We start from the raw sequence: 18234 nt of genomic DNA, 5'->3' as shown, positions 1-18234 counted from the left end.
AGGTCTCTGACCTTACTAGTAAGATATTTTAACTATTTAAATATGTTTTCACAAGTTGTGTGCGAATATCTGCACTTGCACTTAGATTTCGAGTTTATCCGGCCCTCGAAAAACTCTAATGCTAAGAATCGTCTGTCCGTAGGGTTTCAGAGTGAGTCTGCAGAGAAAAACACCTAGAACTCGCGTCCGAGCTCAATCAGTCCTCTTTAACCCGATTGACCGTAAGGGTAAGTTGTTGTAAGAAAACATTTGGACCTTGATTCCGATCTCGATTCAACATTTTTTTTTCCTACGAGACAAAATAATTTTTTTACGCACATTTCACCGCTTGCAGTGCCATTGCTAAATTGATGACAACCTGTCGTCAACTTTCTCAGAAAGTTTGCGACAGGTTGCGGCAGTCCCTGGTTGAGAACTTTGTTAACCCTTTAGCTTATTCACATAATGTGACCGAGTCTCAAACCAAGACACAGGATGCGACTGGGTATATGACTCCCCTAGGTGCGACACAATGGCACAACAAGTTGATAAAAATCTTAAGTGAACCTAATGATTTAAACAATACAAAGAATGCTAGAAGAGTTATAAACTTTATTGGATTTATATTTTTCAATATGTTAAGAACTGCAGTTAAGGAGTATCCTCTTGTTGCCAAACATATCGAGGAAAAAGCTTATAAAGCCTACAAATCATTGTGGGGATATTTAGAAGGTATAGAATATTGTTATCCTCCTCATTCAAAGATGATTCAGGAATTTAGTGTAAGCTATAGAAAATTCGAATCCAATTCATTGAAATGTTTGTCTCCTCTGGTTTATGCGTACGGACATGTAATCCCAAGCGCTAAAGATGAGGTCAGATCCATTTTACAGGCAGGATGTCTTCTATCATTATCAAACGTTGGATTAGGAATATTACATTGGACCCAGGAGGCCTCCAGTGAAGCTAAAATTCCTATTGAGAAACTTATGGAGTATATGGCCATACCACGTGGTATTGACGTTCAACTACGTAATACAAACTTAGCTCTTTCAGAGTTATTATCAAAGTATCCGCTGATCCTTCATTTATGATTAAAACGAGAATAATTACAGGATAAGTATGAAAATTTATTGTCTATGTAAGAAAAATTACTATTTGAACTTTAAAAATCGTAACTGATACTTAGAAAATAGACGACACGTATTATAAAATTTACCATTTGAATGTTAAAATTCCCCATATTGACAACCGGGTTCCGGGGTATAATTTCAAATAGTAATTTTTAAAGTTTATTTTTTTCCGTGAAGTCCTGGGGAATTTCTTTCGGAACTTCAATTGTAGAGCACTACAAGAAAAACGGAAGTGCAGCGGAAACAGATGTCGCCAGAAAATAGAGCTGAAATGGGAACATCTCTACCCGCCATACTACACCTCGTTTTACACCAGCACGCTCAGTCACGTCACGAAGATGTAGTTTTTCTAAAATCACTAAAATATTTATAAATTTTTTTGTTTCTTTAATTTTTTAGATTTATAAATAAAAAATTTTTTATTCTATAAAATTATCATCTTCGCGATTTTATTCGACAACAAACTAAAAAATCCTTTAGCTTTTTTTTCTAATTTTAATAAAAAATATGAATATTTTTTTCAACATATATCTTTATATTATTTGCATGCGTAAAAAAATTTTTTTTAGTCCTGTCAAAGAAGTATAACTTCTAATACGCGAACATAAGTTCACGCACCCTTGATTTTTTATAAATTTTCGGTTGTATCTTTGTCTTTCATACAATAATAACAACTTTTACTTTTCAATTTGTGTATATTTATGTTCTAAAAAGGATAAATTTTATAAAATTTCGTATCATTATGTTTAAAGCGTGAAAATCTGACGAAAATCAGTTAGAAAGAAAAAAAAACACATTACCATACATCAGAATTCTTATATTATTTTAAGATTCAATATAATTGAAAAGTATTAATTTTATGTCCAGATGAAAACCTTGTGGAATAGGATTTATTCGAAAGTATTCAATTCTTATCTTTTTCAATACTTTTAATGAGTATTTTTAATCAGGGCAGTCCTCTTTAACCCGATTGACCGTGAGGGTAAGTTGTTGTAAGAAAACATTTGGACCTTGATTCCGATCTCGATTCAACATTTTTCTTTTTCCTACGAGACAAAATAATTTTTTTACGACATTTCATCGCTTGCAGAGCCATTGCTGAATTGATGACAACCTGTCGCCAACTTTTTCAGAAAGTTTACGACAGGTTACGGCAGTCCCTGGTTGAGAAATCCGATTCACTTTATTAGGATTGAATCGGAAATTTCTGATTGAAATCCGATTGGGATCTGATTTAGTTTAATCGAATTAAGTCGGTTTCAATCGAAAAAATCTGGGCGTCGGTTGACCCTGCGGGCCAGCCCCAACACTTCCCGCTGTTTTCGAGCTCGAGGAGCTTGAAAACATTACTGCGAATATATTTTCGAGCTCGTCGAGCTCGAAAATACAATTACCTGGGGTTATTTTTTATGAGCTTCTCAAGCTCTACCAAGTTACGTTTTTTTCTAAAGTTTAACAAGTTAAGAATCGAAAATTATTAATGAAGAAGCGGTTTTCAAATTTCTATTCTCGATTATGTTCAGTGAAATAAATGTATCGAGACAGAAATCAATGTCAGTGATCAAAATCAAGATTTGAGTGAGTTTTGACTTAGGTCAGAGCAATAATATATGAAATATCCGAGAAACATATTAAAAACTGGGTTTTCTCAATTTTTTGCTGATAATATGATTTAAACTAAAGAACAAGTTAGATGACATTCAGACACACTTAGTACATTATATTTTGATTTATCCGGAAAAATAACGTTTTATGTTATTTTTTTAACTTTTCAGCGCTGATATCTTTTGAACTAATGAACCGATTTTGACGTATGAGGTGGCAATCGGCGCGTTTTCTCGAATTCTGATGTCATTTTGGAATCGATCCGTTCTGCCGTTTTGAAGATATTTGAAAAAACCCGTTTTTCACCATTTCTTTCTCCAACGATATCGCTCGATCAAATTAACCAATTGAGATGGTTAAGGCGGTGATCGACTCGTTTTATCAAGTTCTAGAGTTGATTAGATTTTGAAGTTGATCATTCAACTCGTTTCTGAGAAATCAATAAAAAACTAAAAAAAAAAAAATTTTTTTTTTTTCGTAATTCGCCAATATTTTTGAGTCTACTTGATCAAATGATCTGAAATTTTTAGGAAAGTTGACGGCCAACAAGCTCTTTCGATTGCCACCTTAACCATCTAAATCGGTTCATTAGTTAAAAAGTTACAAAGAGTTTACACGCACACACACACACACACACACACACACACACACACACACACACACACACACACACACACACACACACACATACATACACTCGGACATCATTCTGAAAAGAGTCAGAATAGCTTCCTAGGACCTCAAAACGTCGACATCTGATGAAAACTCGATTTTTGAAAATCGGGGTGAAAACAATAACTTTCCGAATTTTTTCGAAAATCATCGATTTTCTTAGCGGGAAGTTACAAATGCACTAAAATAAAAACATTACTTTCCGATTGAATCCCATTCAAAATTTTTAATCGGAATACATCGATTATGCTTACGGACATGTAATCCCAAGCGCTAAAGATGAGGTCAGATCCATTTTAAAGGCAGGATGTCTTTTATCATTATCAAACGTTGGATTAGAAATATTACATTGGACTCAGGAGGCCTCCAGTGAAGCTAAAATTCCTATTGAGAAACTTATGGAGTATATGGCCATAACACGTGGTATTGTCGTTCAACTACGTAATACAAACTTAGCTCTTTCGGAGTTATTAACAAAGTATGCCGCTGATCCTAACTCATACTCATGGCCTTGGGCTGGACTTTTTACAGACAGCGCATTTACTAAACTCGCTGTCTCCTTCGATCCTAGGTACGCTGCAGTAATGTTAAGCATTGCCGTCGGAAACGATCCAACAAGTGAAATGTGGGACATTAGTTCTGTTTCTCGTCACATTAACAAAGAAATCAAGTCCTGGGGAATTTCTTTAGGAACTTCAATTATAGAGTACCACAAGGAGAACGGAAGTACGGCGGAAACAGATGTCGCCAGAAAATAGAGCTGAAATGGGAACATCTCTACCCGCCATACTACACCTCGTTTTACACCAGCACGCTTAGTCACGTCACGAAGATGTAGTTTTTCTAAAATCACTAAAATATTTATAAATTTTTTTGTTTTTTTAATTTTTTGGATTTATAAGTAAAAAATTTTTTATTCTATAAAATTATCATCTTCGCGATTTTATTTGACAACAAACTAAAAAATCCTTTAGCTTTTTTTTTCTAATATTAATAAAAAGTATGAATATTTTTCAACATATACCTTTATTAGGGTGTCCGTTATTTCCCAAATCGATTTATATTTACCGATCGTCCCCTGAATCTTTAGTTTATGACCTAAAAAAAAATATCCAACACAATTAGGCTCTTAATTTTCACATTAAACCGTGCCAAAATCATTTCATATTTCCCATTTAAATAACATGGGATTTTTAGTTTTTTGGACTCTTAATTTTTTTTCTCAAAAACAAATGAGAGTAAAAATTTGATCGAAGCAAAAAAAGTTCTCTTATGAATTTTAGATAAAATAACTCCTTCAAAAGTTATTTAACGTTAAACTTGTGTTTGTTATCAATCCGATAATATTTTTAATTCTATTGTCATTTTTACCGTTTTTGGCTATAAAATCGTTGAAATAAAAGATAGTTGTTATTATCACTAGAGTACCGATGATCATTTATGTAGATTTCATATAACATACCTTTCCTCATACAGACGAACTTTAAAATGAATTAATGGAAAGTGATGAAATAACAATGTAATAACTTCTTTGTCTATAATATTATAAGCAGATTTATTATCATTTTTGCTTTCTTTCGAAAGCCTTCTGAGTAGTCGTTATTGCCCGCCCACGTTTCACATCTAATTTCAAAAAATTTCTATCAATGTTAAATCTTTCAAAAAATTGTAAGGAATCCGAATTTACTTACGAATTGTTAACAATTTACAAGTAATTAATGATGTCACCGAAAGAGCAATTAAATTAACTCAAGAGTATATCAACATTTTAACAACACGAGAAGACCAAAAACAATATTTGATTCAAGTTGTAAATGAGTACAAAACAAAATATCCTAATGCGACCATAGCTTTCTTAACAAAAAATTATAATGAAAGCAAAAATGATAATAAATCTGCTTATAACATTATAGACAAAAGAGTTTTTACATTTTCATTTCACCACTTTCCATTAATTCATTTTAAAGTTCGTCTGTATGAGGAAAGGTATGTTATTTCTATTACTTCTCATAAAACAATTTTTTTTTTCCCTTGATTTTCTGTTTAGGCCATGAAATCTACATAAATGATCATCGGTACTCTAGTGATAATAATAATTATCTTTTATTTCAACGATTTTATAGCCAAAAACGGTAAAAATAAAAATAGAATTAAAAATATTATAGGATTGATAACAAACACAAGTTTAACGTTAAATAACTTTTGAAAGAGTTGTTTGATCGAAAAACCATAAGATAACTTTTTTGTAGAGCGTTCAATTTCCTATCAGAGTATGCTTCGATAAAATTTTTACTCTAATTTGTTTCTGAGGAAAAAATTAAGAGTCAAAAGTCTAAAAGTCCCATGTTATTTAAATGGAAAATATAAAATGATTTCGGCACGGTTTAATGTGAAAATTAAGAGCCTGTTTGTGTTAGATATTTTTTTTTAGGTCATAAACTAAAGATTCAGGGGACGATCGGTAAATATAAATCGATTTGGGAAATAACGGACACCCTAACCTTTATATTATTTGCATGCGCAATAAAATTTCTTTTAGTCACGTCAAAAAAGTATAACTTCTAACACGCGAACATAGGTATACGCACCCTCGATTTTTAATAAATTTTCGGTATTATTTTTTGTCTTTCACACAATAATAACAACTTTTACTTTTTAATTTGTGTATATTTATGTTCTAAAAAGGATAAATTTTATAAAATATCTTATCATTATGTTTAAAGCGTGAAAATCTGACGAAAATCAGTTAGAAAGAAAAAAAAACACATTACCATACTTGATACAACTAATGACGTGTTAATAAAATAGATTAATTAATATTTAACTCTTTAGAATGACCAAGATCTGCGCTTAAAATTTATAAGAAACAGTTTGTAATAAGACTTAAATTTGTAGTATAAATTAGTTACTATTAAATAAGTATTATTAATTATGTAATAAATTTCAGAACAGTATTTTATGTTTCTATATAATGTATATTTTCTCAAATAAACGATTTTCATGATATTCCAGGAATTTGCACCTAATGTCACGATTTTTTTTTGTAAACAGTCAACTTATTTATAGTCACACGCCTTAATAATAATCCATATTTCACTTGCAAAGATTCATTAACAAACATACAAAGCTAAAAATTCTGTCTCTGTTACAATAGTTTTTTTAGTCCTAACTTTAACCTTTCATGCGCTGGGTTAACTTTGATTTTCAGTTGCTGAATAAGGTCGAATATTTTTAAAGATGGACCAACTTTGAAACCAGTCAAATCTATAATTTGGTCTTTCGTAAGTGAGAGGAATGTTTTTCCATCGACTTTACGTTTACAAAAATTGTCACAATAAGTAGCACAATCATTGATGCGCAAAAACTGCGCCACATCAAATGCATTCCACTCTGTAGGCACTAATTCCCCGCAATCAGAACTTTTCTGCCATCCATCTGCTATCCTTGGGATATACTTGCCACTTGTTGGATTTACCTGAAAATTGAAAGCAATCATGATAGTACATTGCATAGCGAGTGGGCTATAGGTGAGTCTTTATACAGGAAGCACAATGTTTTTAACACGAGTCGTAGGTGCTAAAAATATTGTGGTTGACGAATAATGACTTAGCTATGCACTATATTTTATTCAACAAATGTTTGATTTTTGCAAATTATTATATCAGCAAAGTAAACCTTAAATCAGGCGGCGTTATATATGATATTACTTCTTGACTACTCTCACTAATCGGTTTTTAATTTATTTTTTGCGACTTGCAATGTTATATGCCCATAAGAAGGGCGATTCAAAAGTATTCAAAAGATTCAAAAGCATTAAAATGTATTAAAAATTTTTTTTTTTCTAATCGTTTTAAATTGTTTCTTTTAAGAAGGGTTAAATTGATTGTACTACTTATTCAAAATATATTTAGTGACAAGATTATTTGCTCTTGTGATAACAGTAGTTTGTTTTCGAGATCGGTCGATAGTGACTTTAGAGCAATGATATTATGGATTCAAATGCGTTTGTTTATGACCCCCATAACCAAACATCATTGAGGACTACAGGTCGCCACTTGCTTTTTAACAAATTATTAACCACCGATCGGTAAAGGGCCATTTAAGATTTGCTTTCAGACATGATAAAGCACGATAATCAAGCGTGTGTTGAATAAAGATAAATTAATTTATAGGAAATTAATGTATACTAACGTGAATGCTAGAGGTAGTGGGTTTCTTTTTCAGTGGTTTGGAATTTCCACCATCACACTGTGTCTCATTTAATGAGTGACCCTGTCCACTGGTTGGACTCGGTAAAGTCTGATCTGGTCCAGCTGGCTCCAATGCTGGCTCTGGTTCTCTTTCATCTGATTCAAGTAAACTTTCTAACTCTCTATCACGTTCAATTTTTGTATCCTGTACCAGTTCTATTTCTTTTTTGCATTCTCTAAGTCCTTCGATACGTTCGCTGTGTCTTGAAAGGACGTTTTTAACACAGCTCATCTTACCATTTTTTTTCATTTTTCTTTTTGCTTTACGTTTAAGGCTTTTGGGTGTTTTTACAGGTGAACTGATAATTTTAACAGATACACGTGGCCCTTCAAGTTTATGATCAACAAGGTCACACCAACCTACCGGATAAATATCAGGACTCTGACAGTCCAGCCACTGATCGTATTCATCTTCCCAACCATCAAAATGAACACGTAATAGTCGGCCAATAACACGAGTAATTGTTGCGACACAGACTAATCTTGGATCCATTAAATCTGCTGCTTCTAATCTCATTCCTTCAATGAAGCCATGCTGCGGAACTTCACGATTGAATAATTGAATAGGTGCTGGAATAGTATTTGTTTCAACTAAATAAGTATTCCAAGAAAATGTTGTTGGATCATAGCCTTTAGGAGGTGTAAGAGGTAAACCGTGTTGAGCACAAAAACCGATTGGAAAAATACACGATGAGCTGACACAGTAACAAAACCAATCAGCACCGCTAGTATCTTCATCGTAGCTGTCGATTCTTATCATAATATAATCTTCTTTAAGAACTTGCATCACAGTTGCAGCACATATTGCAGAAAGATTAAGTGGATCTATTGCTTCAATTTTCATTCCTTCACGAAACGTATAACCAAGATGTATGTGATGGCTTTTTGGCACGTGAAATAAGTTTTCTGTAGCATCATCTGAACATAAAAGACCTTTTTCTAAGCGCTCTAAGTATTCTGGGTATGCATCAAGAGTCTGTCCAACTTTTTTGGCCCAGCCGACCGGATGGATCAGAGGTGAATCTTCGTGACACCAAAAACCATTATCTTCTGGCGGAGAATCGTAGTATCTGACATGTAATCGTTTACCAACAATTTTTTGAATCGTTGCAACTTTAACCTGTGAGATTCTATTTTTGTCTACTACTTCTAAATGCAAACCACAACGAAATCGAGATTTTAGACTATCATTAACTTTATTATAAAAATTCGTAGGTAAAGTTCGAGCGCCAGTAAGTCTTCTCATAAGGAAATCTTTCCAGTCTTTATACTTATTAGCAATTGTATTGGGAGGGATTAAAGGTTTTCCAATAGTCGCACACCAACCAACTGGATGAATATCACTAGAACAAAGTGAAACCCAAAAATCCTTCTCGGCATTCTGTCCAAACCCTTCATATCTCAATAATGCTCTGTAACCAGAAATTCTAAGGACAGTAGCAACCCAAAAAGAATCTGGAAAAGCTTCGCAAACTTCGTCGCAATCCGTATTCTCGACTTCTACTTTCATTCCAACAGTAATGTTATCCCATATCTCAGATATTGGCGCATGTTTAAAGCAGGACACTGGCGCTGCACAAAATCCTGCTTCAGTAAGTTGTGGTGTCCAGTCATAAGAGCCGGCCATTTCGGCTGTTCTCTTTCGTCTTACAGGTAAATCTTCTGGCATTACTGAGTCTGTGATTACTTTCTCTTCTATTTTTTCTTCTGATGAATAGCATTCTTCACAATTCATTTCATTAGCACTAGCGAGCATCTCATGATCTGAAGTTCTCTCCTCTTTAGGTGGATTAATAGTCTGATGGTCAAGCTGATGAGATGGACTATAAGTTGAGTCAGCCGTAGACGTTGTGTGCTCGGAAGATCTAGCACATGCTCTACTACAAAATCTTCTTTCTTTTGTATAAAAAGCATGCTTAACACCTATCGCACCGCATTTTTCACATACAGCTATTCCGTCTTTACGAATAGGAATAAAATTCAGGTCCGTATGAGGTTGATAAGCAATCGGCGTCTTTAGTACCAACCCAGGATGTTTTATAGGTTTAATCTTACGATTTTTGTTATCTTGAGTTGTCTGAGTTGCCACATTACTTACTACCATTTCACGCTCTTCTTCCTCTTCAATGTAGTCTTCCAAGGTTAGATAGTCACTCATTCCTTCATTTTCCCTTTGAGCATCATACTCCTATAAATTAATAGAAATATTCAATATTTGGTAATTAAACTACAAATTATATTTCAGTAATACGTGCTTATATTTTTATGTACTTGCTGAATGTTTTGACTATCAACTGCTTCCATTGTTTCCTCGATCTCCGAACATTCGTTCGCGAATTGCTGAGGCATATATCTGACCATTGTAGTAGGAGCTATTTGATGATTCCGTATATCATCAAATGAATGAGAACTATGCGTGATAAAAGGACTCCCAGCAGCATGTCTTGGATCTATTATCAGCTCAGATGCAGGTTCATTATGTATCATCATATCCCCCATCCAGACCATTCCCAATTCAGGAATACCGGGGATAGAAGTGTACACTGAATTCATACAGACATTCAAACCTAATTGAATATAAATCAAGTAATATAAATGCACAATGAAAATTTACAACAAACAATTATTAAAATATATCAGCTAGAAGATGATTGTTCAAGCATTTGGATTATTTTTTGCTTTATTAATTACTTCAATGCTTGAACTAGCCCTGATTAAAAAAAATTAATTAAATAGAATTGAAAAAGATGAAATATGAATTCATTACAATAATTTCAATTCCTCGAATTTTTCTCCGCATCGATGAAACCAATTCACCTCTATTCTTTTCAACGATTAAATAATTCTTGAATTTCTGGTCACGTAGAAAACACAAAAAAATTAAAATATATTAAAAATTCTAAATTTCTCTGAATTCATTTCAATCAGTAAATAAAACTAAATTTCTGGTCTCGTCTATAATTAAAAAAAATTAAAATGAATTCACAACTTCGAATTCGCCTCAATTCATTCCAATCAGTAAATGCTATGAGAATTAAAAAAAAATTCAAAAGTATTAAATTAATTTCAATTCTTTTCAATGAATTTTTTTCATCAGGGAGAGGACACTAAAATTTACTGATAATAATGTAATGTAAGTTTATTTGATCAGAGGACAGGTGTCCTCTAATGATCATAAGACAAAATATCCAATAGAAGTGTACAGTAATTTATATTGAGTTCAAACTAACAAATTATAGATTTTAAAATAATAAAATAAGAAAAAAGACAAAATTTAAATGATAATAATGGAACTTTTTTAACGTATTTGCTTATTAATTACAATGAAACGATTTATATTATTGGCACATTATTTTCAATCTGTTCCTGATGTAATAAATAATTGTAACATAATGTTTTAAAGTTTGCTAGAGTTGGATCCACGGTGATCGATGGCGGTAACGAGCTCCAAAAAGCCCTACTCAGAATCAAAAATAATTTCTGATAAATTGATGTTTGAACAATTGGCGCTATAAGTGTATCAGTTCTGTTGTTATTGCGATGCCTAGCGATGTTGTGATTTAATTTAATGTTTTCTTTCAGCAAAGTATTCTTATCTTAATGGCAGATTTATTGTAATCAGAAAAATTACTGCTTGTTTTCATATTTTTTATACATCATCGCAGTAAAAATTATATTTTACAATTCAAATGTATGATGGTTCGTACATTTAACCTTTTACTCTATGATGTAACACTAAAATCTTAAAAGCTCAATTCATTTAAAACTCTAAGAATTAAAATATCATTTAGTAATATTTTTTTCATATAATCTACGAGACTATTGCTTATGAACATTAATGATAAAAATAAAACATAATAAGAAATATAAATAAATTACGAACCATTCGGTGCCTGCATGTTTGATATTACTTGAGGAAATATTAAAGTCTTGTATTTGATATTACCGCAAACTGTCTCTTTCACAATGGGTATTTTTCATTTTGCTCACTTCTGCCGACATTATTTGTCAACTTGTGCGAGGCAAATTCTTAAAAACTAATTTGCAGACATGATTTTCGGAGCCTAATTAAAGTTGAACAATGTAATTAAAAATAAAAAGATGTCAAGCTAGAGAGGTTCTTTCTTCCTACTTTTCATACATGCGTAAAGGTGAGTTTTCATCGCAGAAATTCAATTCAACTTCTTAGCGATAATATGACACCTGACTGGAGATGTTGTCAGTTTAATACGTTGAATGTAACTCATGAAAATGATTATTAGACAAAATTTCAACGAACATAGCGTCAAGCAGGCGGTGATCACTTCTGCCCCCCCACCATGCCCAATTTTGTCAGAGTTGGTCGAGTTTAAATAGTGAATTTGACAAAACGATTTTTCCCAAAATTGATTCCGCTAATTCGGTAACCTTGTGGATATCAACAATTAGTATAAATAACTATAAAAACTCTAAAAATTGTAAGACAGCGCTTTTAAGTTGGTATGGAAAAACTGAGTCGGCTGACAAAATTGAGTCCCATACAAAAGCATTGAGTGATCACCGCCTGGCGTCAAGACCAGCCAGTGTTGGCGGACGAGTGAAACATGATTACTGTATCAGGGCCGTAAAATTATTGTACATTTTAAATTTATTTATAATTTTTATTTAATTACGTTAGTTACTAAAGATATAGTATAAATACTTATTCTCAATAAATTTTGAAATTAATTAGCGAAATTTCTGACAAAAGTTATAAATTTGTTTTATTTTAACTTTACATCTTATTTGGCCAACATATCGCGCGAAATTCAATTAAAAAATTCAAGTAAAATTAATGATATTACTTCTAATTAATTTGTTTTCATAGTAAAAATAAAGCAGATCGTTGAGATAAAAGTTAAAACAAGTAAACATTTGATAATATCTATTTTAATTTTTGACATTTTTAAGATTTTAACATGATGTCATTCGCTGATGTCAAAAAAACTACTGGCAGGCTGTCTTTTGACCATAAAAAGAAAGAATTACTATCGATACATGGCGGGAAAATACATGGGACTTAGTGACAAATTATAGGATATTTTTAGGACAAATTTGATGAAAAAATAATCTTGATCAATATTTTTATTAATTTTTTACGAATCATTAATTATTTTTGACAGAAAAATTTGAAGTGAAACTTTCAATCAACTTAATGTCATTGTCTGACAGTAACAGTTTGCTCTCCAACACTCCTTTAAATTGGCTTCAGAATACAGTAGTAGCTTGGTTGACTTGTGGTTAACGTGGCTATCAGGGAACAGCCACTTTGCCTGCAAGTTAACGCCAAATTAGAAAAATCTACGTCCAGTATTGAACGGCAAATCGTCAGCAAATATTAAAGAGTAAAATTTGCAGTGAAATTTCTGTCAAATTGAGCAAAAATTAACCGAAAATTCGTGGCTTAAAAAACATGTCAGACGATAGCTTACACTTTTAAGGGTGGGCAGTACTAACTGAATTTTTGAATTTTACTTTTCTAATTACGTTTTGAATAATTACGTCACTCGAATGGTGAAAACCTTCCGAAAAAGTTTGTCTTACACATTTTTTCGGAAGCTATAAAAATTTCTATAATCACAATTGATCAATAAATTAAAAGAAAAGTAAAATTCAAAAATTCGTTTAGTACGGCCCAGCTTTAAATGCGTAACTCATGTGATATTAGGGTAAATAAATGAAATGTTATTAAATTTCATAAGCAAATTATCTTGGACGGGTAATAACCCAAAACAATAAAATTTACATGACCCCGAACGTATTTTATTTGTCGGCTATTTAATTAAATGTGGAATAAACCGCGAAAAAATGATAAATACGTGAAATTTATAAAAACCCGCGTTTAAATTTTTCTTACTTCACTCCGAAGCTTCTTACTGCACAAAATACTCAATTTTTTAACTTTTTACGTTCTGAAAATATTCCAATTTCTATTTTAATTTTTATTTCTTAATCAATAATTTGTTGTATAAAATTTATTGATGATGTTAATAGCATGCATTTACTGTGTATTTACTTGACTGTTGTAAGCTATCATTAGTTTGATTTTTTACCACCAGACTGCGTGATCCAGTTTGTCAGTTCCCAATATCAGCATGGTTACTAGAATAGGGTAACTATAGTTACCCTATTCTAGTAACCTTGAATATCAGGTATTAACGACTACTTCTGTATTCGTTGAAATTAGTATGGAATGTTGTTTTTTTAAATTTGGAGGCTAGAGCCATCATCCAAAAGATACTTGGTCCGAGCAAAATATTCGAAATGCAACAAGTATTCGTATAGACTATTTTGTCGAAAAATAAATTAATGAATAAACTAAAACTATGTATCAATACAAATTTGCGAAACAAAATACTATCGATAAAAATTCTAGAATGTTAAACACATTGAAATAACAGTTAAATATGGAAAAAAAACGCAACTTAAAATGAATTAATACTCCCTTATTAAAAGAAACGATTCAAAACGATTAGAAAAAAAAAATTTTAAATACTTTTCAATGCTTTTTTGAATACTTTGAATACTTTTGAATCGATCGTCTTATGGATTTTTAACACATTGTAAATCGTTTCTTTTGATCAAGGATTTCAATCGCGAACAAAATAGTATACTGTATGACTAAGAATGAAACAAGACGATTTCAGATCAGAGTGAAGTTACTGCCTAAGCCGTAGGCGAGGGCTGACATCATTCGTAGTCTGAAATCGTGTTTCATCCTGAGTCACACACTATATTTTTCATGATTACCTGCATCGGAATTTCAAAATTCAGTTTTAGCAGCCAGGAAGAAACAACCCTGCCTAAAAAATCCGATAGATTCTTATAGCTGTATGTATAAGTTCCTATACTTAACTATAGCACTTCTCATAGAACTCATTCATTCTTATAAAATTTCTATAGGAACTTATGGGAATCTAATGGATTCCCGATGAAAAAAGATTTTGTCTAATCATATATGATCATGCCTAATTGTCTATATATGATCAGATCCAAAAATTGGCCAGGTCTGATCATACATAACTTGATCTGTTTATATATGTACAATCAGCGGCGGGTATTCATACCGTACCCGGTTACAAGCGTGCCTTGCACATCTCTACTATTATCACTCTACCAACATACAACTCTCTTAAATAGATTTCTATGCGAAAATATCAATACTAAATATATTTATGTTGCAAAATAATTCTATGTAAAATTATCTCTATGTAAACTTATTCCATTAAGTATAAATATATGCGAAAATAATTCATGTCCAAAATATCTCTATATTATATATCTCTATGAAAATTAAGTCTCTACAAAATTTACTATAATATGACAGAATTAGGTGTTAACATATTTATATTATGGAATTTCTCCATAACTATACAACTCTCCTTAATATTTCTCTATTCTGCATATCTCTATGACACAACGATTCTATGAAAAAATTTTTCTATTTAAAAATTTTTCTATGTTGACAAAAGTCAGTTTCATCACATCTCTCATCAAAAAAAAAACTAAGTTTTACGAATGATTTTGTGTCTTACCACCAGCAATCACGTGGCGCTACCATAAAATTCCAACAACTATACAATAATATTGATAATGATTTAAGTAATTATAATTTTTTCTTTTCAAATGTCATTAAATTTGAAATTATAATAAAATACTGACAAAGTCAGGATTCAAATTTAATGACATTTAAAAAGAAAAAATTACAATTACTTAAATCATTATCATTATTATTGTATAGTTGTTGGAATTTTATGGTAGCGCCACGTGATTGCTGATGGTAAGACACAAAATCATTCGTAAAACTTAGTTTTTTTTTTGATGAGAGATGTGATGAAACTGACTTTTGTCAACATAGAAAAATTTTTAAATAGAAAAATTTTTTCATAGAATTGTTGTGTCATAGAGATATACAGAATAGAGAAATATTAAGGAGAGTTGTATAGTTATGGAGAAATTCCATAATATTAATATGTTAACACCTAATTCTGTCATATTATAGTAAATTTTGTAGAGACTTAATTTTCATAGAGATATATAATATAGAGATATTTTGGACATGAATTATTTTCGCATATATTTATACTTAATAGAATAAGTTTACATAGAGATAATTTTACATAGAATTATTTTGCAACATAAATATATTTAGTATTGATATTTTCGCATAGAAATCTATTTAAGAGAGTTGTATGTCGGTAGAGTGATAATAGTAGAGATGTGCAAGGCACGCTTGTAACCGGGTACGGTATGAATACCCGCCGCTGATTGTACAGATATGATTATATATAACCATGCATGAACGAATATAGTCATTTTTAGAATCTCATTTAGAATATCTGTAAATTATTAATTAAGTAATTTAATTAGGATTTATTGTCTTTATAAATATAAATGTCGGTTAAAATTAAATAATAAAAAAAAAAAAATTACTATCCGTTGACTACTATTTTACTACGAGGTCACCCGTCCAATTAATGTCCCACGCCGATGCTGCTTAACTTTGGTTATCGATGGATTGTAGTCTGATCCTCTAGTGTGTTCTACACTTATAGTAAAGAAAAGTTTATGGCAGTACTTAACTCAAATAATCAAATTGATACTTTATACTTTTAAATTGCTGCCGAAACCTTTGAACATTTTTTAAGTATTGGGGATTTAAGTTTGATTGATAGTTGACAGAATAAAAATTTAATAACGTTGATATTAAAAAGTTGTCATATTATTTAATACATATATATATATTTATTGGAACTATATACATAATTAAATATTTATAGGTTTCATATCAATAAAGTCTGATCAGATTTAATCATATATAAACTTATGCACGACTATACATGAATTTATATTAGCCATGTCTGATCAGATCTAATTATGTATAGACTTATATATGATTATATATGGAGTTAAAACAGCCAGGTATGATCATATCTAATTAAATATAGGCTCATATATAATCAGATATGATCATATATAGACTTGTATATTTATATATATGGGGTCATAACAGCCAGGTATGATCAGATCTAACTATATATAGTCTTATATATAAATAGATCTGATCATATATAGACTTATATATGGGCTTGTAACAGCCAGGTGCGATCAGATCTAATTATGTATGGGGTCATATATAATTATATATAATCATGCATGATTATATATAACTTCATATATGATTATATATAATCATATATGATCATGTATATGAACATATATTATCATATATGATTAGACAAAATCTTTTCTCATAGAATTCTATGAAATTTTCCAAACAGGAAAGTTAATTTCAAGTCGATGATGCGGAGAACTGTTAAAGAATGAGAAATCTGTTATTTTCAGTCACTTATTGAGTAGTAAATGAGACAAAAATATTATTTTCATTCATTTTTAGTAATTTTATTTGGTTAATTCAAACTGTCACTTAAAAAATTAAATTAGTAAACTGAAGTGAAAAGCAAACAAATGAGAGTAATCAAGCTGCAAATTAACCCTGGGCAGAAACAATTGTGTTTCTTCCTAAGGAAAGAAACACACATGTTTCTGTCCGCTGTATATGCACGTATTTGTGAATTACGAATTCGCTAGCAGTTGTTTGCCGCATCAGCTTGAAATTAATTTGTTTCGACTGGCTGTCAAGACACTGAAACTTTAAGTTTTGATACTGGTATTATGAAAAAATACTTTCGGAAAATAAAATTTGCAATCTAATCCGAAAATTATCACTGTTAAGGAGTCTAAGTTGACTACATTTATGACAGTAGAATATTATAATTTAATTAAAATAAATTTCTACAAAATATTTTTATTTTGATCCATTCTTTAAAATTCGGTAGATGAAATTAAAAACATTATCATAAAATAAAGAGTGATTTTTATTTGAAAATAACAAAAAATTCACCCATAATTTAATAAGTTATGTTTTATATGAATTTCCCATAAATTACTCATTTATATATCAATTAGTACAATTTATTATAAGATTATAAATTTACTTCATAAAATTTTAGAACTATATTACCCAGAAAAGTGTAAAAAGAACTCAAATACTGTAAAAATTATAATACTAAAATTAAATATTGGTCATAGCTACATGCATATTACGTAGCGGATAATAAAGTTTTTCTAATATTGTATAATATTAAAAAAGTATCGTCGTTTAGGCAGGACTAATTAATTAATTCATGTAACGGGACCTAAGTCCACCTCCGCCGACTGGAGGCCGATACCACACCCTTTTGGGCATACTCGCGCTGCGAAATCCTTTCCTTTCTACCATAATATTGTAACGAATGTGAAACTGATCTTTAAAATATTTGAATAACTAGAAAACAAATGCCTTCTTCTCTTGTTTTATAGAAGCGCGACTAAAATCAGTCAGTCTTATATTGACAGCTTAACTGCATACGTACGTCTTGTATCTCAATAAACTATATATCTCTTGCCTTTCTTTTACTGCTGTTAATTGTTGTGTTGTTATTTATAATTTAAGTGTGTTGTTATTGTAGTATGAGTGATATTAATTTAAATTACTAGTTACTACAATATTATAAAGCGAAACATTGAGCAAGCTC

General features: G+C 31.1%; 1 protein-coding gene and 1 long non-coding RNA gene across 4 annotated transcripts; both read right to left on the bottom strand.

The window, feature by feature from the left end:
• Positions 1-5993: 5993 nt before the first annotated feature.
• On the bottom strand, positions 5994-11871 carry LOC130665381 (polycomb protein Sfmbt-like). 3 transcript variants are annotated; one of them, XM_057465764.1, is made up of 4 exons: positions 11523-11871; positions 9911-10206; positions 7581-9827; positions 5994-6864 (listed from the first exon to the last, which is right to left on the bottom strand). In XM_057465764.1, exons 1-4 carry the CDS (start codon positions 11536-11538, stop codon positions 6535-6537), a joined length of 2889 nt encoding a protein of 962 aa, XP_057321747.1. In that variant the 5' UTR covers positions 11539-11871; the 3' UTR covers positions 5994-6534. The 3 variants fall into 3 exon arrangements, with proteins under 3 accessions (XP_057321747.1, XP_057321915.1, XP_057321833.1); XM_057465932.1 differs by lacking the exon at positions 11523-11871 and having other exon boundaries at positions 9915-10054; XM_057465850.1 differs by lacking the exon at positions 11523-11871 and having other exon boundaries at positions 9895-10035.
• A 553-nt stretch (positions 11872-12424) lies between these two features.
• On the bottom strand, positions 12425-14392 carry LOC130665329 (uncharacterized). Its single transcript, XR_008989539.1, has 3 exons — positions 13798-14392; positions 13515-13759; positions 12425-12930 (listed from the first exon to the last, which is right to left on the bottom strand). It is a non-coding gene; the product is annotated as an uncharacterized LOC130665329 (long non-coding RNA).
• Positions 14393-18234: the final 3842 nt, after the last annotated feature.

This window comes from Microplitis mediator, chromosome 1 (assembly GCF_029852145.1).
Source record: "Microplitis mediator isolate UGA2020A chromosome 1, iyMicMedi2.1, whole genome shotgun sequence".
In the NCBI taxonomy this organism is placed as follows: domain Eukaryota; kingdom Metazoa; phylum Arthropoda; class Insecta; order Hymenoptera; family Braconidae; genus Microplitis; species Microplitis mediator.
This window is presented reverse-complemented; position numbering and strand designations above follow the sequence as displayed.